This window comes from Notamacropus eugenii, chromosome 4, assembly GCF_028372415.1.
Source record: "Notamacropus eugenii isolate mMacEug1 chromosome 4, mMacEug1.pri_v2, whole genome shotgun sequence".
NCBI lineage: Eukaryota > Metazoa > Chordata > Mammalia > Diprotodontia > Macropodidae > Notamacropus > Notamacropus eugenii.
In genome coordinates, this window is record NC_092875.1 from 359,452,001 (window position 1) to 359,479,822 (window position 27,822).

At 37.3% G+C, this 27,822-nt stretch overlaps 1 protein-coding gene across 3 annotated transcripts in view; it reads right to left on the bottom strand.

The window, feature by feature from the left end:
* The window catches only part of ATPSCKMT (ATP synthase c subunit lysine N-methyltransferase), a 36,659-nt gene that overhangs the window by 1,528 nt on the left and 7,309 nt on the right, over positions 1–27,822 (bottom strand). For all 3 annotated transcript variants that reach the window (XM_072605417.1, XM_072605419.1, XM_072605418.1), the window contains 3 exons: positions 25,512–25,807; positions 11,530–11,667; positions 8,863–8,913 (listed from right to left, as the gene is read on the bottom strand). In XM_072605417.1, coding sequence (XP_072461518.1) covers positions 8,863–8,913; positions 11,530–11,667; positions 25,512–25,807 — 485 coding nt within the window. The remainder of the gene's footprint in view (positions 1–8,862; positions 8,914–11,529; positions 11,668–25,511; positions 25,808–27,822) is intronic.

The following is a 27,822-nucleotide window of genomic DNA, read 5'->3' on the forward strand; positions in this document are numbered from 1 at the left end:
TGATTAGAAGAGATAAGAAAAAGCATGTCCCTCCCTTTTTCCTAGAGGTACAAGCCTGTGAGCATAAAATATTCCATATGCCATGGAATTTTGATGATAGATTGAACTGTTTTTTCCCCTGTTTACTTTTCCTTGTTACAGAGATGGCTCTCTGAAAATGGAAAGGAAAGGTATATTCAGAAATGAAAGCGATATAAACATAAAGCATGTCAATGAAAATTAAGAAGTCCTTAAAATTCCATATAGACTAATAGTATATCAATTCAGCTATCCTGTCTTTAATAGTGGCATAAGTCTTAGTCTTCACAAGTATGCTCATTTTTAAAAAAAAAAATCTATAATATACCCAGGAAATCAGACTTCTAGTCAGGTGTCAACTGATCTATTAAAAGAATTATCCTGTGTAACTTATCATTATTAATATAAACAAGGAATCATTACCAGAACTGTAGCCACTAGATAATGAATTTTGTTTGGCATAAAAACTCATGAAAACTATTTATCTAGGTGTAGATGGCCTGTGGTCTTCATCAGTGGAATGAATATCCATAGTAATGAAATTTAAAGACTTTTTAAAAATATTCAAAGAATGCAAAAAGTGCTGTTTTTCTCATTCTTCCATGAATCACAAGTTTTGTGTTTAAAAAAATATTTATTGTAAGAGTTGACAAAATTATTCTCATGTATTAATAATATGCTGAACAAATTTTTTTGTCCCTAAAATATTTGTTTCTATAATTTGACTTCTTATAACTATCATTACCATCTTAAAAGTATATCCCTATAAGAGTATATAAATATAAGCAAAATCTACAATTCACCTCTAAAGATTTTCCACAGAACCCAAAGTTACCTACCTACAATCCATTCTAAATCAGTTTGGCAAAGACTGCATTAGCCATATCTGTAATGGGCTCAAATGCTAATTACTCATTAGGATCAAGAATGCAATAAACAAAGATATTAGGTTAAATGATAGGAACTTGTAAAAAAAAAAAACTGTACTAGCCACAGAGTATGTTTCAAGCTTTTTTTTTAACCAATGAAATAAATCAACCCACAAAAAAGACTGCCTGGCCCACCCTTCAAATAAATTAGGCCTGCACAACATACTGCCCACAGGCTACTTCCAGCTCACCAAAGGATTCTGGGGCAGCCTACAAAAAATGTAGCGTTGTCTTATTTTATATAATACATATATGTATCTATAGATATAGATATAGATATGTCTATGGATATAAATATTAAAATAGATAATGTCGCACACTCTCCTATTTGTCACATAACCTGTGGCAATCTGCCATTGTCAGTCTTTCTCTAGTATAACTTATCTGCAGCCTTCAGGCTATTTTAGCCTATTTTAAACTTGGCTCCTACCTACTGCCAAGTTGTGCAGGTCTGAAATAACTGAAATTCAAAGAAGGATGCAAAACCTCAAGGATTTCATATATTAATTTTGTTCATAAAAAGGATAATTATAAAGTTATTGATCTTACTATTCTTTTTAATTTTTATACTTTCTTTATTTCAAATGACTTTGTGACTTGTGCTGAGTCAAGATAAACCTGAAAATGAAAGGAGCTATTTCAATCATAAGAAATTAACTGACTAAATTATACATAAATATGCAACGAATCTAATTCTTGATATAATACACAAAGAGAAGCAGTGATGCGTCATATCTGCTTAATGGAATTCAAAAATTATTCACCCAGTTACAGATTTGAAAGCGACACAAAGTCATCATGGTCCAATTATACCTTTAAAATTTCAAATAACATAAATAGCTCAAAGAAATCTCAAGATTAACTGGCCTCACCAGGAAGCTGTTAATAAGAATAAATACGGAATGTTTAGATATGTTTTTATATCAAAACATGCTGATAGCAGTATATTTTCTTCAATCATTTCATGCCAGTGCTTATTTTTATGGAGTTTAATGTTAAACAGAAACATTTGTTATATTATTCAGCTAAAATTTGGTCAATGTTTTAACTGGCCATTCTCTTAAATAATGAAAGTTAATAACCTAAAAAAAGGAGAAAAAGTCATCTACTTACTCTAAGACACTGTGACTCTGGGTGCTAGTTTGTTTTCCATAACCTGAATCTTTTATGAGATTATTTATTTTCCCTGTTAATGCAATAATTACAGCATGTTGTAACGCACTCAGACGTTGACTCTTTACAGTCTATTATGTTTGGGTTGTTTCTATTTAAAAGTTAGGCTACCTCTAAAACAGAGTACTGTCTAGAAATAAGTTACTAAACATAGAGTAGTGTAGTCAGAGAGAATATACATCCTGGAATTTCTAGAAAAGTTTCTTGTTTCAAAAAAAGGGTATTTCTCCTTAAGTTTTGTATAAAGAAATATCCATAGACAGGCCATGTTCTTGATTTGAGTACAGAAAATAATCTTTTTTTTTTTTATTAATTTTTAACATTTATTTTCACACAATTTTGGGTTACAAATTTTCTCCCCTTTTATCCCCTCCCCCCCCAAACCCGAGCTTTCTAATTGCCCCTGTCACCTATCTGCTCTCTCCTCTATCCTCCCTCCCTGCCCTTGTCTCCGTCTTCTCTTTTGTCCTGTAGGACCAGATAGCTTTCTTGACCCCTTAACCTGTATTTCTTGTTACCCAGTGGTAAGAACATTACATTTGGTCCTAACACTTTGAGTTCCAACCTCCTTAGCTCCCTCCCTCTCCACCCCTTCCCCTTGAAAGACAGGCAATTCAATATAGGCCATATCTGTTTAGTTTTGCAAATGATTTCCATACTAGTTGTGTTGTATAGGACTAACTATATTTCCCTCCATCTTATCCTGTCCCCCTTTACTTCTATTTTCTTATGGTCCTTTCCCTCCCCATGAGTATCGACCTCGGATTGCATTCTCCTCCCCATGCCCTCCCCTCCATTCTCCCCCCCACCCTGCTTGTGCCCCTGTCCCCCACTCTCCTGTATTATGAGATAGGTTTTCCTATCAAAATGAGTGTGCATTATATTCTTTCCTTTAGTGGAATATGATGAGAGTAGACCTCATGTTTTTCTCTTGCCTCCCCTCTTTTTCCCCAAACTAAAAAAAATCTTTTGCTTGCCTCTTTTATGAGAGATAATTTGCCCCATATAACTTCTCCCTTTCTCCTCCCAATATTTCTCTCACTGCTTGATTTCATTTTTTTTTTAAGATATGATCCCATCCTCTTCAATTCACTCTGTGCACTCTGTCTCTATGTATGTGTGCGTGTGTGCATGTGTGTGTGTGTGTACTCCCACCCAGTGCCCAGATACTGAAATGTTTCAAGAGTTATAAATATTGTCTTTCCATGTAGGAATGTAAACAGTTCAACTTTAGTAAGTCCCTTACGATTTCTCTTTGCTGTTCGCCTTTTCATGGTTCTCTTCATTCTTATGTTAGAAAGTCAAATTTTCTTTCCAGCTCTGGTCTTTTCATCAGGAAAATTTGAAAGTCTTCTATTTCATTGAAAGACCATTTTTTCTCCTGAAGTATTATACTCAGTTTTGCTGGGTAGGTGATTCTTGGCTTCAGTCCTAGTTCCTTTGACTTCTGGAATATCCTATTCCATTCCCTTCTATCCCTCAATGTAGAGGGTGCCAGATCTTGTGCTATCCTGATTGTATTTCCACAATACTTGAATTGTTTCTTTCTAGCTGCTTGCAATATTTTCTCTTTCACCTGGGAATTCTGGAATTTGGCCACAATGCTCATAGGAGTTTCTCTTTTTGGATCTCTTTCATGCGGTGTTCTGCGGATTCCTTGAATATTTATTTTGCCTTCTGGTTCTAGAATCTCAGGGCAGTTTTCCTTGATAATTTCATGGAAGATGATGTCTAGGCTCTTCTTTTGATCATGGTTTTCAGGTAGTCCCAGAATTTTTACATTGTCTCTCCTGATTCTATTTTCCAGGTCAGTTGTTTTTCCAATAAGATATTTCACATTATCTTCCATTTTTCGAATCTGCGCGGTATGTTCTGAGATATCTGTCTTTCTCGAAAAGTCCTTAGCGTCCATCCGTACCATTCCAGTTTTGAAAGATCTATTTTCTTCAGTGAGCTTTTGAATGTCCTTTTCCATTTGGTTAATTCTGCTTTTGAAAGCATTCTTCTCCTCATTGGCCCCTTGCACCTCCCTTGCCAGCTGAGTTAGGCTAGTTCTCAAGGTGCCAATTTCTTCAAGATTTTTTTGGTTCTCCTTTAGCAGGGAGCTGATCTGCTTTTCATGCTTCTCCCTCATCCCTCTCATTTCCCTTCCCAGTCTTTCCTCCACCTCTCTAACTTGATTTTCAAAATTCCTCTTGAGCTCTTCCATGGCCCGAGCCCATTGGGTGGGCTGGGACACAGAATCCTCGATTTCTGTGTCTTTGCCTGATGGCAAGCATTGTTCCTCCCCATCAGAAAGGAAGGGAGGAAGTGTCTTTTCTCCGATAAAGTACCCTTCAATAGTTTTATTTCTTTTCCCTTTTCTTGGCATTTTCTCCAACCAGTGGCCTGACCTCTGAATGTTCTCCTCACACCCACCTCACCTCCTGGTCCTCCCAGCCAGCGTTTGGGGACTGAGATTCAAATGCTGCTTCCCGCCTTAGGATTTTTGGCGGGGGCAGGGCTGCTATTCAGTGTGAGAATTAAGTTCAGGTGGTCAGGGGCAGGGCCGCCTCTCAGGCACAGTTCCCTCTGGGGGTTTATGCACAGACCTTCCACAATGGATCCAGGCTCCTGCCCGTTTGGGGAGCCCCTGTCCGCAGCCGCCTCTCAGCCCCCACCTCCCGGGGGGGCCCGAGCCATGGGGGCACCCCGCTCCCCTCTTAACCCGCCAAAGAGACTCTCTCACCCACCCCCGTCAGTCACCTGTTGGTGGGGGGGCCGTGCCACCGCTGAAGATCCCGCTTCCGGAGCCCTCTCAGATCTGTGCCTCTCGGAGCCACGGCCGCCGCCGCCGCATGTCCGGGCTGGGCTCCGCGTCTGCAGCGCAATGGACCTTTTGAGAGAGGTTTGCAGGTCCCTCTGTGGGTGGGGGGACCCGCGTGGCCGCTGGAGATCCCGTCCCCGTAGCCCTCTCGGATCTCCTCCCCTCAGTGTCGCGGCCGCGGCAGGGCCGCACTCAGCTCCCCGTCCCGGGCCCAGTCCGTGGCGCGAAGGACCCCCCGCGAGAGGTCCGCAGGTCTCTCAGGAGCAGAAATCTCCCTCGCTCCAATACTCCGTGGTCTCTGGGTGCAGAATTCGCCCTGGCTTGGTCCCGTCTAGCCGTTCTGTGGTTTGTGGGTTCGGAGCTATGTGTATGTGCGTCTTTCTACTTCGCCATCTTGGCTCCGCCCCAGAAAATAATCTTCACAGAAACAATAGAAGAGATTTGGAAGCTCTGGGCTGCAGTCCTAGTTCTTTACTAACTAGTTGTTTGACTTTGGGCAGGTCATTTTACCCTGCTGGCGCTGTTTCCTCATTTTGATGCTTTCTAAGGTCCTTTACAGCTGTTCATGAAAAATTATGAAGTATCAACAAGTGTTAATCATCTATGTGTAAACACCCCACAAGAAAATGTTAATATCTGATTTTCCTTTGCCACCTAGCACACAGTTAGGTCAACCTCCCCGGCAGTCAGAAAGAGTGTGTACAAAACTTTTCATATTAGAGTCATGGAAAATTAAAATCTTAAAAATCTTATACTACTAGTGCTTTCCCCTCCAAGGTTACCTTAAGTCTACTTTTCATGGGTTTTTTATATACTAATATTTGTGTTTTAAATATAACTAAACATGTACGTGTTATCTCCCTAGTTAGTACTTAAGCCTACTGGACATTTTAGACAGGATATCCTGAAGGCATCTTGAACTTAACATATCCAAGTCATCTTCTTCCCTCCCAAACCCACCTCTCTTTCAAAATATTCTGTTACAATCAAGGGCACCACAATCCTTTTTGTCACTCAGGTTCACAACCACACATATCCTCAATTTCTCTCTTACCCCTCCTGTCCAACCATTTGCCAGATCTCTCAAATGTATCTACTTCTCTCCACTCATAGAGCAAACATCCTACTTCAGGCCCTCATCACCTCTCCCCTGCATTATCTTCAGTAACCTTCTAACTGGACTCCCTGCCTCAAGTTTCTCCCACCTAATTCATTCTCTACATAGCTCCCAAAACACTTTCCTAAAGCATTAGTCTGACGAAACCATCCTCTTACTTAATAAGCTCCAGTGACACCCTGTTACCTTTAAGATAAAATGTAAAGCCTTGGTATTTAAAGTTCTTCCAAGCTGGTCCCCTTCCTATCTTTCCATATTATAATTATCCTCCACTCACTTTATCAAATAGCCATGCTGACCTAATTACTATTTCTCATATAGGACATCCACTTCCAGTCTCCTCAGTACCTCTGCAGGGATTGTCCCCCATGCCAAGAAGGCTCTCCATCTGAACCTTGGAGAATCACTGGCTTTCTTTAAGAATCAGCCTAAGCCACCACCTTCTGTGGAAGGTCTTTCCCAGTCTCTCCAGCTGCTAGTGTCTTTTCCTCTAAGACACCTTCCATCCATTATTTTGTATGTATCACCTAGACACACGTTGTCTCCCCAACTAGAATATAAAGTCCTTGAGGACAGGGACTATTTTTTTCTTTTGATTACTAGCACTAAGCACAGTGACTAGCACATAGTAAAAGTTTGTTGAGTGAGGACAGAGACTGTTTAACCTTTGTCTTTGTATGCTATACCTACCACAAAGACTGGCACATCTATTTAGTTGTTTTTCAGTCATATCTGACTCTTTGTGACTCCTTTTGAAATTTCCTTGGCAAAGATACTGAAGTGGTTTGCCATTTTCTTTACCAGTTCATTTTACAAATAGACCACACTAGGCCCCTGCCTAAGGGCTCTTCTGGACCCTCCTGACTTAAGAGTGATTATCAATAATAACTGTTGCCGTTTCCCTCCCAGCCTAATGTCTTTCTTTTTCTTTGCCTCATTAAAGGAGCCATCCCCTAACTCTTCTTAAACAGGCCTATTCACTGAATGGGCACTACCTCACCTTAAGTGAGTACCTGAGAAGACCTTGGCCTAAAAGGGCGAGGGTCTCCCATTGCATCCTGAGCCATCTCCAGTCATCCTAATGAATATCTGGTCACTGGACTCAGATGGCTCCAGAGGAGAACCTGAGGTTGGTGACCTTGCACGGCCCTCCCTCATTCAAAACAAAGTCAACGGCAAGTCATGTCATCATTTCTCTGATGGCATGGTTGGACCTTCTTCAGCAACAAAGGACAAACACAACAACAACAATCATTTTACAGATGAGGAAACCGAGGCAAAGAGGACTGAGTGACTTGTCCAAGATCACACAGGCAGTAGGTGTCTGAGGCTAGAATTGAACTTAGGAAGACAAGTCTTCCTGACTTCAGGCCTGGCACTCTATCCACTCAGCCACCTATCTGCCCCAACTGACACAAAGTAAATACTTAGGAAGTTCATGATTAATTAAAGAAAATAAGGTACAGAAAAAGCTAAGTGACTTGCTCAAAGTTAGACAGCTAAATAGTGGCAGCCTAAAACCTGGATCTTCAAGTTTTTTGTGCTATACCACACTGCCTCCACCTCAGCAAAGTATAATTATGAATATGAATCTGGTACTTCTCAGAAACATCATTTAAAATATTCTCCAAAATCAAAAAGAAACAATGTTTTCTACTATTTATGTTTGGGGATTATTTGTATCGCTTTAATTCACTAGTATATATAGTCAAAAGTTAACTGAATATCTATTCTTAAATGTCATTTGGCCTTTCAATTATTTATGCCTTTGTACTTTTTATAAATGATAAAATAACACAAAATTTTCAGCTACAGATGTGTGTACAGATGAATGAAGCCAATGACTGTTAGAATACCAAGCAAATCAAAGGTGCTCTAATTTCCTCTGAGTGACTAGTTCCCCAAAACCCACCACTTACAGTTCTCATCAAAAATCCAATAACTGTGCACTCTCGACTCGAAGTGAGGAGAGACTATAGCAAAGATCTCTACTGCCCTCTCCTGGAAAGTGGCTGATGATTGTAATAAATCTATCATTACAAATCATCATTCCACCATTCTAGACAATACGTAGCAATTCTTAATTAATACAGATTTTAAAAAATAAATTTAAAACTCAACTACAAAAATATAAATATGTTTTTGGATGTCTTCAAAGTACTATTCACAAAACTAAAACTGTTTATCTCACTAAAATAATCAGTCCTCTTCAGAATGATCAAAAGTCGCAACTAATAGTAAACACACAAAGATAACTGTTATGAGACTGCCTACCTACACAATGCTGCTGCACTTTAATTTTTGATAGTACATAATCAAAGTTCAATACTCTGTTCTTTGGCAAATCAGTCTACAAAAGCAAATCGCAACTAGTCAATGCTTATTTGCCCCAAAAACTATTCATTGAAAAATCTGAAGAATGATCAATTACAAGTGAACATTTCATTAACTTTTCCAAGTAATTTAAGTGGTACAAAAGTGGTCATACCATGGCAAATGGGAACTATATTAAAGTCTGGTATTTCATGAAGCAATACTCCAAACTGGAAACTCAGAGGTTTAAATAATGAAAATTTTTATTTTGTAGTAAGTTTTTAAGTATAACATCATCTTTTACTTTTAAATATTAGAGTTCTTGAGGCAAAATTTAATGTTTTTTCAAACCAGTGAATTGTTGAACATCAAGGGATACTAAAAATCTGTGGTAGAACATTTCATAGATCAACAACTTTAGTAGGTACAGGAATTAACTAGGCCAGGTCATCTTTTCAAAGCTGTCAGAGAGAAAAAACAAAACAAAACAAAATAATTGTACTTACCATCTGAGGCACTCCAAAAATAACTACATTTGTATACTGTGAAAAACTAACCTAAGAAAGTGAGAAGAAAAAAGTTTTACAGATTAATCTGAGAAATTTTAAGGTACTCAATAAATGTTTATTTCAGAGTCAATAACAGTTTACATATATTAATTTATGGTTACAAAATGTTTTCATATATTAACATCTCATTTGATCTTCACAACAACTCTATAAGGTAGATAGTATAAGTGTTATTTCATATGCAAAGAATGTAATATTAGGAAACCAAGACTCAAAGAGGTTGCCAAAAGTCACATGGCTAGTAAGGAGCAGAGAACTAAATCTCCTGGTTCCTACTGCAGTGCTCTGTCCACACCGCCATAGTGTCTGCTCACATTTTTGGTTAGCCAAGAGGAAAGAATGGGCATATGCAGTTTATGAAGACAGTTTTCTTTAAAATTAAACAAGGAAAGAGAGAATATAATTCTCTCTCCTCAATCCTCTCCAACCCTTATTCAACTGAATAAAAAAGGTCCCTATTCTCCTGTATATTTTCCTGAATGCATAGCCCTGTCTGAGGATGGCCTAGAGCCAGGTAGGGCAACTATGCACTCAACATTTTTTTTAATACATCTTAGCAAGTTCTAACATTGCTAAATAACATTGAGAAGGGCAATGAAACACCCTCCACCCTCTTCCAGCAGCCCCTTTGCAGCTTCTTTCTATGTACTATCTTCCCCCGTTGGAATGGAAGCCCCTAGAAGACAGATACTGTCTTCATGCTTCTATTTGTATTCCTAACGCTTAACACTATGCTAGAAACAGAACAGGAAGCATGCTATGGTGGAAGAAGTCATGAATTTTAAGTCAAAAGATGTGAATCCTCACTTTGACTTTAATTCAAAGGAAATGAATTCTGACTTTGACACTACAATCTTAGGCAAGTCACTTAATCTCTATAGGCCTCAATTTCCTCATCTTTAAAATGAAATGGGGGAAGAAGGAAGAATCTTGATTTTTCAGATATAATGTATTAATCTGTTTTGCTTGACTAGATATGTGTGTTACAGTGTAAGTATATAGGGGAAGGAGAGAGTCTATGGAAAGTAATGGTCATTTTTAAAAGAAAACAACAAATAAACTTATAAATGCAGGATTTGGGCCAGATAACCTCCAATGTCCCTTCTACATCTAAATCTATGATTCTCTAAGACAACAGCTAGAAAAGCCATTAATTGAAGAGAACATATAGAGAAATGGCAGAAAAACTTTCCTCTCCATTCACTACTAGAAATGATAATGATGCTTGTGGTGGTGGTAGTGATGATGACGATGATGACAATAAAGCTCTTCCCTATTCCAAGCTCAAGTACTGACTCATCTCTACAAGACTTTCTCTATGATGCCTTCTTCACCATGGACGTTCACTCTACCCCTGGACTACTTCTCACGCTGGAAATACTCTCTGCCCTATGCTTCACTCTCTGATTGGTTCTTCTTAGAAACTCAGAGACTCCACAGGCCTTTTTCTACCATGCACAAGGTACCTTCTTTCCTCCTCCCACCCTCTTCCAGCAGCCCCTTTGCAGCTTCTTTTTATGTACTATCTTCCCCCAGTGGAATGGAAGCCCCTAAAAGGCAGGTACTGTCTTCATGCTTCTATTTGTATTCCCAGCACTTAACACTATGCCAGAAACTTAGTAAGCAATCAATAAATGCTTGTTAACTAACTAAATAGGAAATAAAGAAGAATGAAAACTGTAGCAAATTCATTTTATTATTTCACCAAAATGATCTACGCAAATAAGCTAACAGAAAATTCAAGGTCTATATTTTTTCAAACTACTGAACTCTTCTTAAATTTCTAGCATCTTCTTTCTTACAATATTAGATTTTTATATAATACTGAAATGATCTTCAAATAGAAAAACAAAAAATAGTTTAACAGAGAAGTAGTTCAGAAAAATCTTAACTAAATTCTATAAAAGACTGGTACACAGTTATACAACAGAACTAAAATATAAGCAAAATTGTATTGTTTCACTGACAGTACTAATGTACCCAGTGAATCTTCAGAGGTTATGATTGGAAAACTTTAAGGAAAATATTTTCTGTAGCACATATATACTCAAGAAAATTCATTTGTATAATGTTTGCCTCAGGTAAGTAAACTGCTTTTTGAAGTGCAATAGCAACTCACTGATCATTTTTTAAAATAAAATATAGACAGGGTTTTTTTTTTTTTAAGTCAAATGTTCACCAGAAATGTCTGACAAAGTTAAAACCTTAGTTGTAATCTTTAAGAATCCTATATGAGATCAGACTCTACTGCCATTATGGAGTAGAGATTAATAAGTAATTAATTTATGATTTAGTAAATTAATACTTCTTACAAGGTCAAATTTCAGTTCATACTTTAAGCAGACTTAATTTAACAACTAACATCTAAATATTAGTTAAATTCCATTCACTAAAAGATTCAGAAGACAAAATGAACTATGACTGTAATACTATTTTAATTTTGTGTTATTTTAAAAAATAATTTGTTACTTTTCACAGATTTTCCCTTTGCCTTCATACCAACTATACTACAATATTTTACAAGTTTAAATTATTAAATTAAATTATTATATCAATTAAAATATTGGTTAGCTTCTCCATGAACTACGTCTTCTATACACCTACCTTCCACAAATCTGAAACATAAAATTTTGCAGCATCGTGGACACCTTCTCTCCAAGCACGATACCTGGAATACCAAACGAGCCAAGGATTTAACTCATAACCAACAGCTCTGAATCCTTCTTTTGCAGCAGCAATGACCTACAGAAAAAACAGTGAGCATTTATTCAAACATAGGAAGAAAACCAATAAATTATTTTAAGCCTAAGAACCAAAGTATTTCCTAATTCAACTCATGGAATAATGATCATAAATCAATCAATTACTATCCACTAAGTACAAGGCACTGCTAAAAGATATATTTTGAAAGGTATGCTGCTAATCATAAATAAAATCATAACTAGGCTCCTTAGGACCCTTTATCTTCCATGTATTATATCTATCTCATGTCAATTATCAATAAGGTTGAAGTGCATGTGTTTTCCACCTTTATATGCTTGATTTTTGATTATCCAAAACCATAGAGGAACTGCAGTCTCAAAATTCTGCAACACAGGGAAATAACTTCTAGAATTTACCACCTTTGACAACATGAATATCTTTGGATAATTAGCTGCTGATACTACATAATTTTCTTGCTTTTGACAATAATATTCAAACTTATGTAGAAGAAAGTTAAGGCAACTGCTCACTTCTAACACAAGAACAGATACAGAAAAGTTGAAAATAAAAATGGGGAGGTAATGAATTGAAAATAAAGAGGTAATGAAAAAAGCTCTAAAATGGCTTCTCACAAAAGAAAAAGGAACAAAGAATTAATCAAAGAAAGAAAAATACCTTCCAATACAATGAATAAATATTATGCATTAAAAGAATCAAAATATAGATTCCAAAAGGGAAAAACAACAAACAAAAGTCATGATCACTAAACAAACAGTAAGAGCACTGGAAACAAATGTGGACCTTTACATGCTAAAGAGAGTCATAAACACTCTTAGAGAAATAAAAGAGGATCTGGTGACCGAAAAAAAATGGATTTTATGTCAGTAAATTATGCCATTAGTTAAAGAGGAACATGGCAAAATAATACAAATTAACAAAGTGGAGAGATCTGTGGGAAATTTAAATGAGAATATAGAACCAATGGTAAACAAAAATGTTTTACAAAAAGACAAACTAGCAGCAGGACAAGAAGTAAAACAAAATCAATGGTCAACTCAGCTAGAAGAACACTTTAAAAGGAAAGATAACAGAACTAGAGCAAAGAGCAGAGAGATAATTTGAACCCATTGGGCCATTCAAAAAAAAGTGAAGAAAAAATTTCCAATGAAAAGACAATTTTCACCAAATGCCATTAGGATCTAGAGACTCTCTGGTCTAGCTCCTCATTGTACATATGAGGAAATATGAAGATCCAGGAAAGGTAAATGACTTTCCCATGATATATAGGTCCTAAGCACCAGGGACTGGATTTAAATTGATTCCAGAGTTACAATACTCTCTTCCACTCAACCAAGTACATGGTCATCATACTCCAGAAATATGCCACACAAAGCGATGATTTATAAGCAAAAAAAATAAAACTTCATTTATAAATGCAGCAATAATGGCCCCTGGCCTTGTATGTCATGTGTGACTCTAAGGGAGGGACAAAAGACACCTCTAGTCTCTTCTTCTACTTTTTTCCAAGGGATATTTTCATTCCTTCCAGGAGGGAGAACCAAAGGCCATTCTACTCTCCACAGAAAGAGGATGTACTGGGCTAGAATTATACCTGTCTGCTCCCTTAAATACTGTTAGTCATCACTCTAAGGGGATATAAATGGGTTTAAGCTAACTTTGATGCCCCACTTTTGGTGGGGAGCAGGATCCCAAGCTCTATATATCCAAGGCATAATTTCTTCCCCACCTAATACCACTGCTATGAGCACACATAGAGAGCAGCAAAGAAACTCATTTATCAAAATCATAGCAAAACAGAAATCAGAGAAGGTATATGTACGAGAATATATATATATATATATATATATGTATGTGTGTATACATACATATACTTATATACATGTGGATAGACAGACAGATAGACAGATAGATAGATAGCCACAGATATCAGACAATGCAAAGTAAAGGAGCACTCCCACTTGGGAGTAAGATAACTCAGTTCAACCAAAAGCGAGGATCCTGGATTTCACCCAAGAGTTAATTCCCCAAAATTTCTAGAGTAATGAGATGGGAACAGGCACCTGAAGGACAATGCCCACTCCTCTCCTTCCCAGTGTCTTTTCCTTCAACCTCTTCCATCATCCCTCTCAAAGGTAAAAACCAGAAACATAAAAAGATTCGCCACTTAAAAAAGACTCACAATCTAGGAGTCCAAAAGGGGACAGACTCTGAGGAGTCCCAAACAGGGACTCAAAATGGATGGCTCCATCCCTGTCCCACACACAAGCCAGGGCAATCATTTCCCGCAATAAGGAGATACATAACGGAACACCAAGTTAAACATCCAAGATCATTCATTCAAGATGAGAAACAAGAAGAACTGAAATATGATATACAGAAAATAAGACAAAATAAAGTTTTATCCTAAGATGAAGTGGCTATTACCCAACTACAAACCATACTTGAAGGAAAAGCATTATATTAGAAACAACAGAGCTCTCAACAATTTCTACAGGATGAAGACCATTCTATGGCCTTTCATAAGCAAATAAATAAGGAAATAAAACCTCTAAAAGGTTAAGGAAAAATGGACTGACCAGTATACTCAAATCAATTATTAGCTTCAATGCAATTTGATACAATTTAATATACATTAATACTAGAATCAGGGACCACAGGATCATAGATTTAGAATTGGAAGGAACTTCAAAGGCCATCCAGCCCAACCTCCTTATTTTACAGTCATGTTATGAAAAGCACTGAGCTTGAATGATGAGAATACAGACAAAAATGAAACCAAAGGAAGGAGCTTAATTCTACTTCATCAAAGATAAAGTTTGCATAAGCTTTAAAACTTCCTGTGTTAAATGGGGGTTCAAAATAAATGTTACAGACGGTTAGCAAAACAAAAGGTAGTTTTCATCTATCAACAACTATCTCAAAGCTAGAAAGATAGATTTAAGAAGAGAGTATCAGAAGAACAAAAGGTTTGGTTTGTAAGAGAAAACTCCACTGGAATTGCCATAGGGACACCTATCCAACATAGCTTTGATTTTATTAACAAAAACTTAAACAATAGTAAGTTTGTCGTGATTAGCAACTAGAAGTCATACATTGAATCTTCAAGAGGAAAGAAAATAAATAGATTATATATTTTAACAGTTCAAGGATTTGAGATTTCATCAGTTGAGTACTCCCCTCCTCCACTGCAGATTCCAAACCCCCTACAAAATAGAAGCTAAGAGCTGGAGTGGCATAATAACATTAAAAGCCAATATAATGCCTACCATATGCCAGGCACTGTGCTAAGTACTTCACAATTATTCTCATCTGATCTCAACCCTGTGAGGTAGTTGCTGTTATTACTCTCATTTTACAGATGGGGAAAAAACTGGAACAAACAGAGGTTAAGTAACTTGCCCAGTCACATAGCTAGTACCATGCCCTATCCACTGTGCCAAATAGCTGCCTCGTTAAAGTGCAGCAGACCTGATGATTAACTTCCTTGAACTTAGTTAAGGCCATTCATCTGACAAAAGATGGTTTTTCGAGGATATCCTGGCCTAGAACATACTAGGCTAGCCTAGAATAAACTAGGATCACTCCAACACTACAATGAGGCACTCCAGGGTAAAGTGCAGGTGCAGGACCTACTAATATCTAATAAAATGCAAGTTCAGAAGCAAGAAGTAGTAGTATGGCTTGGACTCTAAGAGCAAGTTTCAGTTTCCAATATCATCTAAAACTTACAGGGATTTAAGCTTAAGTCTTCCTTACTCCAGGACCAGTCCTACATCCTCTGAAATTCTAGAAGACTGATGATGAAACATGCTACCCATCACTTGGTGGGGCATATAGGTAACACAGTGGATAGAATCAGGCCTAGAGCCTGGAAGACTCAACTCCCTAAATTTAAGTCTGGCCTCCAACACTTACTTGTTGTGTGACCCTGGGCAAGTCATTTAATGCATTTGCTTTAGTTTCCTCATCTCTAAAATGAGTTAAAGAAGGAAATTGCAAACTACTCCAGCATGTTTGGCAAGAAAATGGGGCAAGACCCCCAAATGGGGTCACGAAGAGTCAGACCTAACTGAAAATGACTGAACAACAACAATACATTGTAGAGAGGTAGGTTTAGGTTTCACATAAAGAAATCTTCCTAAAAATTAAGAATTTCTTCACACAGAATGGGCTACCTCAAGAAGTAATGAAAGAGAGGCTAGATGAAATTTGTCAAGGATGTCGAGTAGACTAGATTAGGGTTTCTTAAACTGGATCCATGGATCCCTTAAGTAAATAGATTTCAGGGGATCCATGAAATTGGTTGGGAAAATATTTATATCTTTATTTCAATATTTTTTTCCATTTAATCTTATATATTTTATGGAATGAAAAAGTTTTGAGAAGTGTTTGTGGACTTCACCAGACTATCAAAGGGATCCATAGGCACAAAAAAATTACTCTGAACTAGGGTAATTTTAAGGTCATTCCATAATTCTAAGATGTCTTTGAAGTTATAAAACTAATTACAGACAAGGTAGCATTCTGTCAACATGGAACTGGTGCACCTTGCTGAACCTCACACAACAATACTGGGAAGTAATTGCTATTATTATCTTCATTTTACAGATGTGAAAAAAAAAGGTAGACTGAGGATAAATGACTTGACCAGGGTTACACAGCTAGTAGAAGTGTCTGAGGCCAGATATGAATTCAGATCTCGGGGCCCTACATGCTATATAGCAAAAAAAATAAATAACAATTTGCTCTAGATAGCAAAAGATAGGATTTCACAAATTGGGAGGAAAAAAATCCTTGTCTTGCCAATTCTTTGATGACAATGAATGATATGGTTTCTATGCAGAAATAATAACACTTCTTAATTAAGAGATCAAAGACAAAGCGATCAAAATAAAGAGACCAAAATAAATTGTGGTTAAGATAAGTTTTAAAATATTCTTAAGTGCAAGAAACAGGAAAAGAAATTTAGCATAAATGGCTTCTGGTCTAGGTACTGGCTATGATTTAATCCTGAAAAAATTACTTCACTTTTGGACTTATTTACCTATTTTGACAAAAAAGAATAATTTTCTAGTATTATAAATAATTAATAATTTTGAAACCCTTTATAAAATTAAAGTGCTACATAAGAATTATCATATAATTTTCAAATACCAACAGATAATTAGTTTTTTTCATGTTTAACTAAATTTGCTCATGATTGTTAGGGCACGAGATGCTCAACATATAAGAATTTCCCAGGGCGAAATTTTTTTGAAGCTTTAAACTTGTACAGGTCTAAAACATTTAAACTTTTAATCATTTTATGAAAATCTACTTCTTATGGAATTATATAAAATATATGAGAATATTTTGAATAGGTAACTTGCTCATTTAACTTTCATTATAACAGTTAATATTCCCATGCTTTAAAAGTATGCTGAATATAACTTCCGTCTTGATTATTCATATTCATCATTATAAATCTCAGTAATCACAATACCTAGTACATCCTGATACCCTCAGTAATTGAAATATGAAAAAAATAAATTTGTCCACTTCCTAAATGCTTCTAGATTGTACTTTATGTTTTCTGTCTACTTTTTATTATTCTTTCTTTCCCTTCTATTGTAAGCTATTACTACCTACAATCAATGTATCCTGTAGCTTCAAACTTACACATGATGGTCTGGATTATGGCCTGCAAATAGTACCAGTTTTAAACAAACTAAGTCAGTGATATCAAACCCAAATAGAAACAGCAGTCACTAAACCTTAATGAAGATCAATGTAACTCACATACTGACTTAGAAAACCACATATTAATATTATCTATGTTCTATTGTACTTTTATTTAGTTAAATATTTCCCATTCACATTTTAATCTGGTTTAGCAACACTGCAGAGTATTACATAGAACACGTGTTTGACACCTCTGTATTAGGCAAAAAACAAAATTTAGTTGATGGCCCTTTGCACACAGAGGCATATTTGATGACTTTTTGTTGTCATCTGTATTCCAGATGAGGAAGATTATGAAAAATCTAAGAAAAGATAAATGGCCCATTGTTGTTTGCTTCCTCCTACTTCACCCACAAAACCCTGTAGAAATTATTCCACGGAAATATGGACATATGCATTATAATGATTGTAAACTACCAAAACTGGCTAATTTAAAAATTTTGCTTTGATTACATATATACCTAAATACCCTTCTAAATATCAAATACTAATTGAATTTTTTAATGTGGCAATGACCTACAAAGCATTTTTTCCTAAACAAATATTAAGAATTTAGAGAAATAAAATATTTACTCAAGCCACAGGTTTTTGGAGTCTGATAAAAGATAATATAAAATAGCTTAAACATTTTAATTTTAATTTTAAACATTTTGATTCAGTGAATCCTCCCCAGATTTTTTAAGAAAAACGTAAATGGGGGCAGAGCCAAGTTAGAAGACTAACAGGAAGAAGTATGGTCGAACTCTAAAGCACAGGGCCTCATAACAGATCTAAAAATGTACCAGACCAAGTACTCAGAAAATCCAAGAAAAAATAATCTCATTGAGTCCTTTTTCCACCCTGGTCAGTAAAAGGAGACAAAAAGAGAGGTCTGCAGACACTGGGGCCAGGGATCTAGGCACAAATGCCAGCATCTAGCATTCCAGAATAGAAAAGGTTAAGCTTATGCAGGGCACAGGAATAGCTAACAAACGGCAGCTCTGCTACTTACTATTCAAATCTAGGTCAGAGATATTGGGCAGATCTAGGAGGTGTACTGTGCCTCAGAGTAGCATTCCAGGGTGAGGTGCTATCATAGACCCTTGGCTATGTATCTAGGAAGGAGCAAGTTCAGAAGCAAGCAACAGCTAAGTGGTTCTCACACCAGAACCAGAGTCTCAGTTACAGCTTCCAGATGGGTTTAAAATCTGCAGGGAAGTAATCAGGGCAGGGAGCCTGGATTTCTGTTACTTTGAACCAGCAAGAGCTTTCCAGTTGGTTGCTAGAAGCTAAGTCTAACAGCAGTCTCCTGGAACTCTAACTGGGGCAAACTCACAGGTATGTTACTCATATCTAAATCCAGTTCAGGAATTTTCAAAGTTGAGCCCAGAATGACATCAACCAGACTTTGCCCTGGATCAGAACACTGCAAGCAATGAATGCTAGTAGGTCTCCAGCCTGAGCTTGTCCAGAGATCCTGAAATAACACAACACTCAATACCTGCAAGAAAGGAGCAAAAGGACCAGCCAAGATGTTCCTTCTAGAACTGTACAGACTATACAGATAGTCTTTACATAAAATGGGAAATTAGGAAGTAGGCTGGAATAATAAAAAGAAACAAAAAAAGAATATCGCCATGAAAGATTATTAGGAAGACAGGGTACTTATGACACAAACTCAAAGGAAGATAATAATCCTAAAACATATATTTGTAGGTGTTCCTCATTCTTGAAGAGAACCAAAATGACATCACTAGCTAGTCAAGTTACAGTGTCCAACTATGGCTGATCAGACCAATACGAGGTCAGAATGTTCTACCACAGGTCAGGTACAAATAGTTCATGTGAACATTTGGGGTATCTCAAGTTTCTTTTGAGCTACTTCAATTCTACTTTGCTCATAGAGCACAGCACCTTCTCTGATGAGGACACACCATGCTGGTTGATCCTGTGCCAGTGTCTCCCATGTCCCATAATAAATTTCAAAGTACTTAAGAGAAACCTTACAAGTATCGTTGTATTGCTTCTTCTGACCCTGTGTGAGTTCTCCATAAAACAGAGATCCATATTTTATCATATTTCAGCTTCAGAGGGTGCTGAGGCAAGTGTATGTGTGGCATTCGAACAACATGGCCAGCCCATAGGAGTTGCACTCTCTGAAGAAAAGTTTGAATGCTTGGTACCTTATCCTTCCAAATGATCTTCAGAATCCTTCTAAGACAATTCAAATGGAAGTAATTCGGCTTCCTGGCATGGCAGTGGTATACTGTCCAGGTTTCACAGGTATACAACAATGAGGTCAGCACAATGGCTCTGTAGTCTGGTAGACACCCTAATTTATTAACCTCTTCTCTCCCACACTTTCCTTCATAGGCTTCCAGACACTGAACTGGCTCTGGCAATTGCATGTGTCACTCTCATTTTCACTGTGTACATCCCTGGAAAGTACACTACCAAGGTAAGTGAATTTATCCACAGCATTCAAAACTTCTCCATTTGTTGTAATCAATGATTCTAGGTATGGATAGTGTACTGTTAGCTGACGGTTCATCTGTGTTTTCTTAGTGTTAACTGTTAGGCCAAAATTATCAAAAGCAGCTAATTGATTCATATTTTATCACATTTGAGTTTCAGAGGGAGAAGTGAGTGCACAATCATCTGCAAACAGAAAACCATGCACCAACATTCTCTCCACTTTAGTCTTGGTTTGTAGCCTTTTCAAGTTGAAAAATTTACCATCAGTGTAGTAGCCAACCTTGCTGCCAAGTTTGTCCTCACTGAAGGCATTTGACAACATGGCTGAAAATATGCTAAAAAGCATGGGAGCAAGCATACAACCTTGTTTCACTTCAGTGATGACTAAGAAAACACAAGAGGATTGTCCATTATCCAGAACTCAGGCAAACATGCCATCATGAAACTGACACAATGCTGATGAACTCCTCTGGGCAACCAAATTTTGACATAATTGTCCATAAGCCCTCACAACTATCAGTATCAAAGTTGGTCAGACCTACAAACATTGTGTACAGACCTGTTCTGCTCCTGGCATTTCTCCTGGAGTTGTCAGGCAGTAAATACCATAGAAACCATTCCTTGGCCCTTTCTGACACACTGGCTCTCAAGTAGATGACCTTCTTCCAGGTGAAGAATCAGTCTATTAAGGAGGTCTCTGGCAAGAATATTGCCAGCAATAACTAAGAGGGACACCCCCTGTGACTGTCACAGGATGAGCTATTTCCTTTATCTTTAATGAGAAGGATAATGAAGGCAAAATCTCAAGAAAAAACACGATTTGGGTAAAAATTCAACTAAAATTCTTGGAAGAGATGAAGCAAGAGTTGGGGGTGAGAGGGTTTCATAAATGTTTTTACAAAGAAATAAAAGCACTACTTTAGAAATGGAAAAGAAGTGTGAGCCTTGGAAAACTTGGAAAGGAATTAACAGCTTGTTACAAGAGACACATAACTTTGCCCAAGCAGCAAATTCCCTCAAAATTAGAATGATGCAAATAGAAAATAATTTCTCCATGACACAACAAGAAATATTAAAACAAAGTCAAAATAGGATAAAATGAAAAATAAAATAAAAGTTAAGGCATCTTACTGAAAAGCAACTCCAAAAAGAGATCAAGGAAAGATAATTTAAGAATCCTTGGATTACCTGAAAGTCATGATCAAAAGAAGAGCCTAGACATCATATTTCAAAAAATCAAATCAAATCAAAAAAGAAATTCTCAACTCTCTTAAAGCCAGGGAGCAAACTGAAAGTGTTAAGAATCTACCAGTCACCTCCTGAAAGAAATCCTATAATGACAACACCCAAGAACATTATAACCAAAATCTAGTGCTTCCAGGTCAAAAACACTGAAAGCAGTCAGAAAGAAAGAATTCAAGTACTGAAAAGCCACAGTCAGCATCACACAAAAATTAAGTCACACTATAAAGAAGCAGAGAACTTGGATACATGAGAAAGCAAAGGAAACAGGCTAACAACCAAGAATAACTTACCCAGCAAAACTGTAAAAACCTACTGGGGAAAAAATGGAAATGGACCTTTAATCAAAGAGAAGACTTCCAAGGCCCAATGAAAAGCCCAGAATTGCAGAAAAACTTTGAAGTGCAAATAAAAGAGTCAAAAAAAAAAGGAAATATAAGTGAACCACCATAGGGGCCTTAAAAAAAGAAAAAGAGAGGGGCAGAGCCAAGATGGCAGAATAATAGCATGGAATTTCTAGATCACTGCCCCTCAGCCCAGCCAAATACCAGTAAAAAATGACTCTAAACAAATTCTGGAGCTGCAGAACCCACAGAATGACAGAGTGAAGCAAATCTCCAGCCCCAAGACAGTATGGAAGGTCGCCAGGAAGGGTCTATCATGCCATGCTGGAAGCAGAGTGCAGTCCGCCATGGGTCACGAGTACACAGAGTAGACCTGGGCAGGCCTTGGGGAGACGGAATCTCTTGTACCTGTGGCATTTTCCAGACTTCATGATCCCAAAACACTGAGGATAAATTGGAAGGTCAGTGGAAAAAGCCTGTGGGACCAGTGCAGGAGTGAGGGGGGTCCAGCCCCCAGCCGCAGGGTGGCTGAGAGGGAAGGAGGTGGAGGAACCCAAGGCAGTCATAGCAGCAGCAGGGGCAGCTGCAGCCACTGTTTCTGGAGCTCTAGGCTCACAGACTGTGGTGGGATCAAGCGGCTGACAGCACACACCCCCCACCTCCACTGGAAGCAGAGAACCACCTTGACAAACAGCTCAAAAGTCAAGTAAATGGCTGGGGGAATGAGCCAAAAACGAAAAAAGAATCAGATTACAGAACCTTACTTTGGTAACAAGGAAGACAAAAACATGCAAACAGAAGATAACAATGTCCAAGAAAAATAGGAATTGATCTCAGGCCACAGAAGAGCTCAAAAAAGATTTTTGAAAATCAAGTAAGAGAAGTAGAGCAAAAATTGGGAAGAGAAATGAGAGTGATGGAAGAAAATCAGGAAAAATTAGTCAACTGCTTGCTAAAGGAGACCCCAAAAATGCTGAAGAAAATAACAATTTAAAAAACAGACTAACCCAAATGGCAAAAAAGATTCAAAAAGCCAATGAGGAGAACAATGCCCTAAAAAGCAAAATTGGCCAGATGGAAGAGGAGATCCAAAAGTTCACTCTTGAAGAAAAGAATTCCTTAAAGATCAGAATGGCGCAGATGGCAGCTAATGATTTTATAAAAAATCAAGAAATTATAAAACTAAACCAAAGGAATGAAAAAATAGCAGATAATGTGAAATATCTCACTGGAAAAACAACTGACATGGAAAATAGATCCAGAAGAGACAATTTAAAAATTATAGGACTACCTGAAAGCCATGATCAAAGAAAGAGCCTAGACATCACCTTTCAAGAAATTATCAAGGAAAACTACCCTGATATTCTAGAACCAGAGGGTAAAATACACATTGAAAGAATCCACTGATCACCTCCTGAAAGATATCCAAGAAGAAAAACTCCTAGGAATATTGTAGCCAAATTCCAGAGTTCCCAGGTCAAGGAGAAAATATTGCAAGCAGCTAGAAAGAAACAATTTGAGTATTGTGGAAATACAATCAGGATAACACAAGATCTAGCAGCTTCTACATTAAGGGATCAAAGGGTGTGGAATAGGATATTCCAGAAGTCAAAGGAGCTAGGATTAAAACCAAGAATCACCTCCCCAGCAAAACTGAGTATAATACTTCAGGGGAAAAAATGGTCATTCAATGAAATAGAGGACTTGCAAGCATTCTTGATGAAAAGACCAGAACTGAATAGAAAATCTGACTTTCAAACATAAGAATCAAGAGAAGTATGAAAAGGTAAACAGGAAAGAGAAATCATAAGGCACTTACTAAAGTTGAACTGTTTACATTCCTACATGGAAAGATAATATTTGTACCTTTTCAGACTTTTCTCAGTATTTGCGTAGTTGAAGGGATTATACACACATATATAGACAGAGGGCACAGGGTGAATTGAATAGGAAGGGATGATATCTAAATAAATGCAATTAAGGGGTGAGAGAGGAATATATTGGGAGGAGAAAAAGAGAAATGGAATGGGACAAATTATCTCATAAAAAAGGCAAGAAAAAGCTTTTTCAATGGAGGGGGGAAGGGGGAAGTGAAAGGGAAAAAGTGAAGTTCACTCTCATCACACCTGGCTTAAGGAGGGAATAACATGCACACTCAATTTGATATGAAAATCTATCTTACACTACAGGAAAGTAGGGGAGAAGGGGATAAGTGGGCGGTGTGGAGGAGTGATAGAAGGGAGGGCAAATGAGAGGAGAGGGATACTTAGAAGTAAACACTTTTGGGGAGGGATAAGGTCAAAAGAGAGAATAGAATAAATGGGGGGGCAGAATAGGATGGAGGGAAATATAGTTAGTCTTTCACAACATGACTATTATGGAAGTCTTTAGCAAAACTACACATATGTAGCATATATTGAATTGCTTGCCTTTTCAGTGGGGATGGGTGGGGAGGGAGGAAGGGAGAAAAGTTGGAACTCAAAGTTTATGGAATGAATGTTGAGAACTGTTTTTACATGCAACTGAGAAATAAGAAATACAGGTAATGGAGTACAGAAATCTACCCTGTCCTACGAGAAAACAGAAGAGATGGAGATAAGGGAAGGGAGGGGTGTGATAGAAGGGAGGGCAGATTGGGGGAAGGGGTAATCCCTGAGAAGAGGGGAGAGGAGAGATGGGGAGAAAATATGGAACTCAAAATCTTGTGGAAATGAATGTTGAAAACTAAAAATAAATAAATATTTTTTTAAAAAAAAAGGATAAATTGCTTGTATTCTAACATGAGGAGATAACGCATGTGTCCCTTCTTCAACCCTATCAACATTAGGGCTCTTATGGGGTAGTTTAATTGAACAGAAGGCCTCGCAGTGGTTCTCTTATGTTTTAGTGATCTTAAAATAAGAATGGAAAGGGAAGGGAAGAGTAATACTCTATAGAAGAAACAAGGAGGGCAGAAAAATTTATTTCACATAATTGGGCTGTATAAATAAAAATCTATACAAACAAGAATGAAGGAATGCGGGGAGTAGTGGGTAGTACTTGAATCTCACTCTCATATTAACACAGTTAGGAAAAGATATACATTTCATTAAACAGGAAAACACGATGGAAAGAGGAGAAGGAAGAGGGTAGAATAAGAGGGTGGGCAGACTAAGGGAAGAATTAGTCTTAAAGTAAAACAAGCTTGTATAAAAATATTTACAGCAGCTTTTGTTGCAGTGGTAAAGAAATGGAAATTGAGGGACTGCCTAAGTTTATAATGAGGGAAGCCACTGGGAAATGGCTGAATAAGTTATGACATATAAATGTGATGAAATACTATTTTGCTAAATGAGCTGATGAAAGGAATGGCTTCAGAGAAACCTCAGAAGCCTTGTATGAACCAATGCAGATGAAGTGAGCAGAAGCAAGAGGACAATTTTTTAGATAAAGAAAAACAACTTTAAAAGACTTAGAAACTCTGATTAGTGCAATGACCAACCATTCCAGAGGGCTCATAAAACATGTTACCTATCTTCTAATAAAGGGATGTTGAACTCAGAGTGCAAAGTAAGACATGTTCTGGACATGGCCAATGAAGCAATTTATTTTGTTTGATCGTACATGTTTATAACAGGGTTTTGTTTCTCTCATTTGCAGGGGTGACACTGTGTGTGTTCATCCTTCATTGCTGAAGAAGACCATGCCATCAGAGAAATGATGACATGACTTGCACTTGACTTTGTTTTGAGGGAGGGAGGGCTGTGCAGGTCACTAGCCTCACTTCTCCTCCAGAACCACCTGGATCCAGTGACCAGATATTCATCAGGATGACTGGAGATGACCCAGGATGAGGCAACTGGGGTTAAGTGACTTGCCTAAGGTCACACAGATAGTGAGTGTCAAGTGTCTGAGGTGAGATTTGAACTCAGGTCCTCCTGACTCCTGCACTGGTGTTCTATCTACTGCACCAACCAGCTGCCCACTAGGTGCAAAGGAAAGATGATGAACTGTTGTTGATTTTAAAAAATAAGATTTAAAGACAAAAAAAGAAAAAAAGGCCATACAGATGCTGACAATAACAGAACCCACAAATCACAGTAATGTCAAAGTATAACTTACAATACGTCCGTCACCACTACCAATGTCTACTAGGGATCCACTTCTACATCGTAACATCTTCAGAACATTTTCAATCTGACTTGAAGTTGCAGGTACAAAAGGCAAACAAATCTTCCGGAGGGCTGGAGTTAAAAAAGGAGTAGCAACTGCATACACAGCTACTAGTGTCCCACCAACTATCCCGGGGACTAATAACCCCCAATTTCTTTTTTTCAAATTACTAGTATCAACATTTGTAGGTAAATCATGTTCTGTCAGTCTTCCTTCCTGAGGAATTTCTGAGATTACAGGTACACCTAGAAAGAAACACCCCCCCCCAAAAAAAATTATTACCAAGTCTGTAATGAAAATAACATTTGTTCTATTCAATACTTATCACTACCCCATTGGTCCACCCAAAACTCATTCTCCCTCCCCTGGAGTCATGGACTCTAAACAGATAGTCTTAACCATGTGTTGGCCCAAAACCAATTACTATGCCACTCTGGTCAGTTCCAAACCATACTGCCTCAATGTACTCTTGGTTCCCACTCCTCCCTCCATTTTTCCACTCTAGCTTCCTTGTAGAGATTATATATCCTTGTTACAATGCTTCTTGAGGTCAAAAACTACTTTGCTGTCTTGTAATTTTATCCCCAGTGCTTAACAAAGTGCCTGGTATATAGTGAACACTTAAAAATTCTTTCTCCTTCATTTCTTCATTTGATCGTTTTAAAACCACAATTCAGTTGTATTGTCTTATTTCAGAAATATATGACAAAAGTCATATATTTCACTAGGAATATATTAAACTCTCTTTGAAAAAATTATTCAATACTAATTAAATACAAAAATCTGTTTCTTCTAGCATAGGGTTGTTTTGTTGTCACCAAAGGTATCTTTACCTGACAATTTATTCACACCATGAAGGTAATTTATGAGTTCAATATCCACAAACACAAATAAGAGTTTAGAACATTAATGTCATACATTTATAGCTCAAAACAAAATCCCCAGATTTGAAAAATCATCAAAGTGTTCTTATGAATTTAATATTATCTCAGTTTCAAGTAAAGTGTGTGGGAGGGACACATCAAAATGAGCTCAGTTGATCATGGTCACACAAGGACAACAAAATAAAAGGACATACAAATAAAGATCCTAAAAGAATACACTACAACACGCAAAAATTTTATAGTTAATCCAGGAACAAACAAATAATGCAAGGTGAATGTTCTCAGCTCTAACTTGAATGCTTATAGAACATCAAGCACAAAATATTCACTATTTCCAAAGAAATAAAAGAATAGTTTGAGGCTTACAAATTAATATAACATCATCTTTTCAAAATAACTTACATGAATGTCTTGTGTTCCATTAAGTTTCAATTCATCATAGGTTTGTTAAGAGTCTAATACTTAAAACATATTGTGCTAGGAATACAAGGGCAAAAATAAAGCCATCCACGATCTCAAGGCATTTACATTCTAATTCATGACTCAGTAAATCAAATGTAGGGAAAGACAGGCGCATAGGAGAATTCAGACAAAATGCTCTAGGAAAATCTGAGGAGAGAGAATGTAAAGATTATCTGAGAATCAGTGACAACTTCACCAAAGCTGGACCTTGAAAGAAGCGTAAAGGGAAGAACATTTACTCCAGGCATGAAAGACAGCTTATATAGATATATGGAAGATGCCAGGTAGAGAAAACAGTTGATAGTCCAGTGTGGCTGAAATGCAGAGTTCATGAAGGAGAGCAATATGAGCTAAAACTAAATAGGTGGGTTGCAGCCACATTGTAGGTTTTAAATGACAAGTTAAAGAGTTTATATTTAATCCTAGAAGCAAGGGGGGACCACTGAAGATTTCTGAAGAGGGAAAGACATGATTAATTAGTCCTATACTTTAGGAAGAATATTTTCGCAGCTATGCAATGGATGGAGAGAAGGCAGAAAGACTAAGAAGCAAGTACAGGGAAAATGCAATGAGAATTTAACTAAAGTGATAGTAGTGTGAGTAAAAAAAGGGGAGAGATAAAAGTTATGAAGGTAGACACAACAAAACAAAAAATGACTAACAGGATATGGGAGAGGTAAGGGAGAAGAATAGAAGATATCCATCCAAGGTTACCTTGCATTTGCTTTTTATTTATCTTCTGTTTATGCATAAAACTTACATGTGAGAAAGCCCATTACAAAGTAAGTTTTTTGAAGTAAGGGACTGGTCTGCTTTTGGTTTTATATCTTCAGCACTTAACACAGTGCCTAGCACGTAGCTGAATGCTTACTATTTATTGACTGATCAAAAGATATGTGTAATATCTATGTACA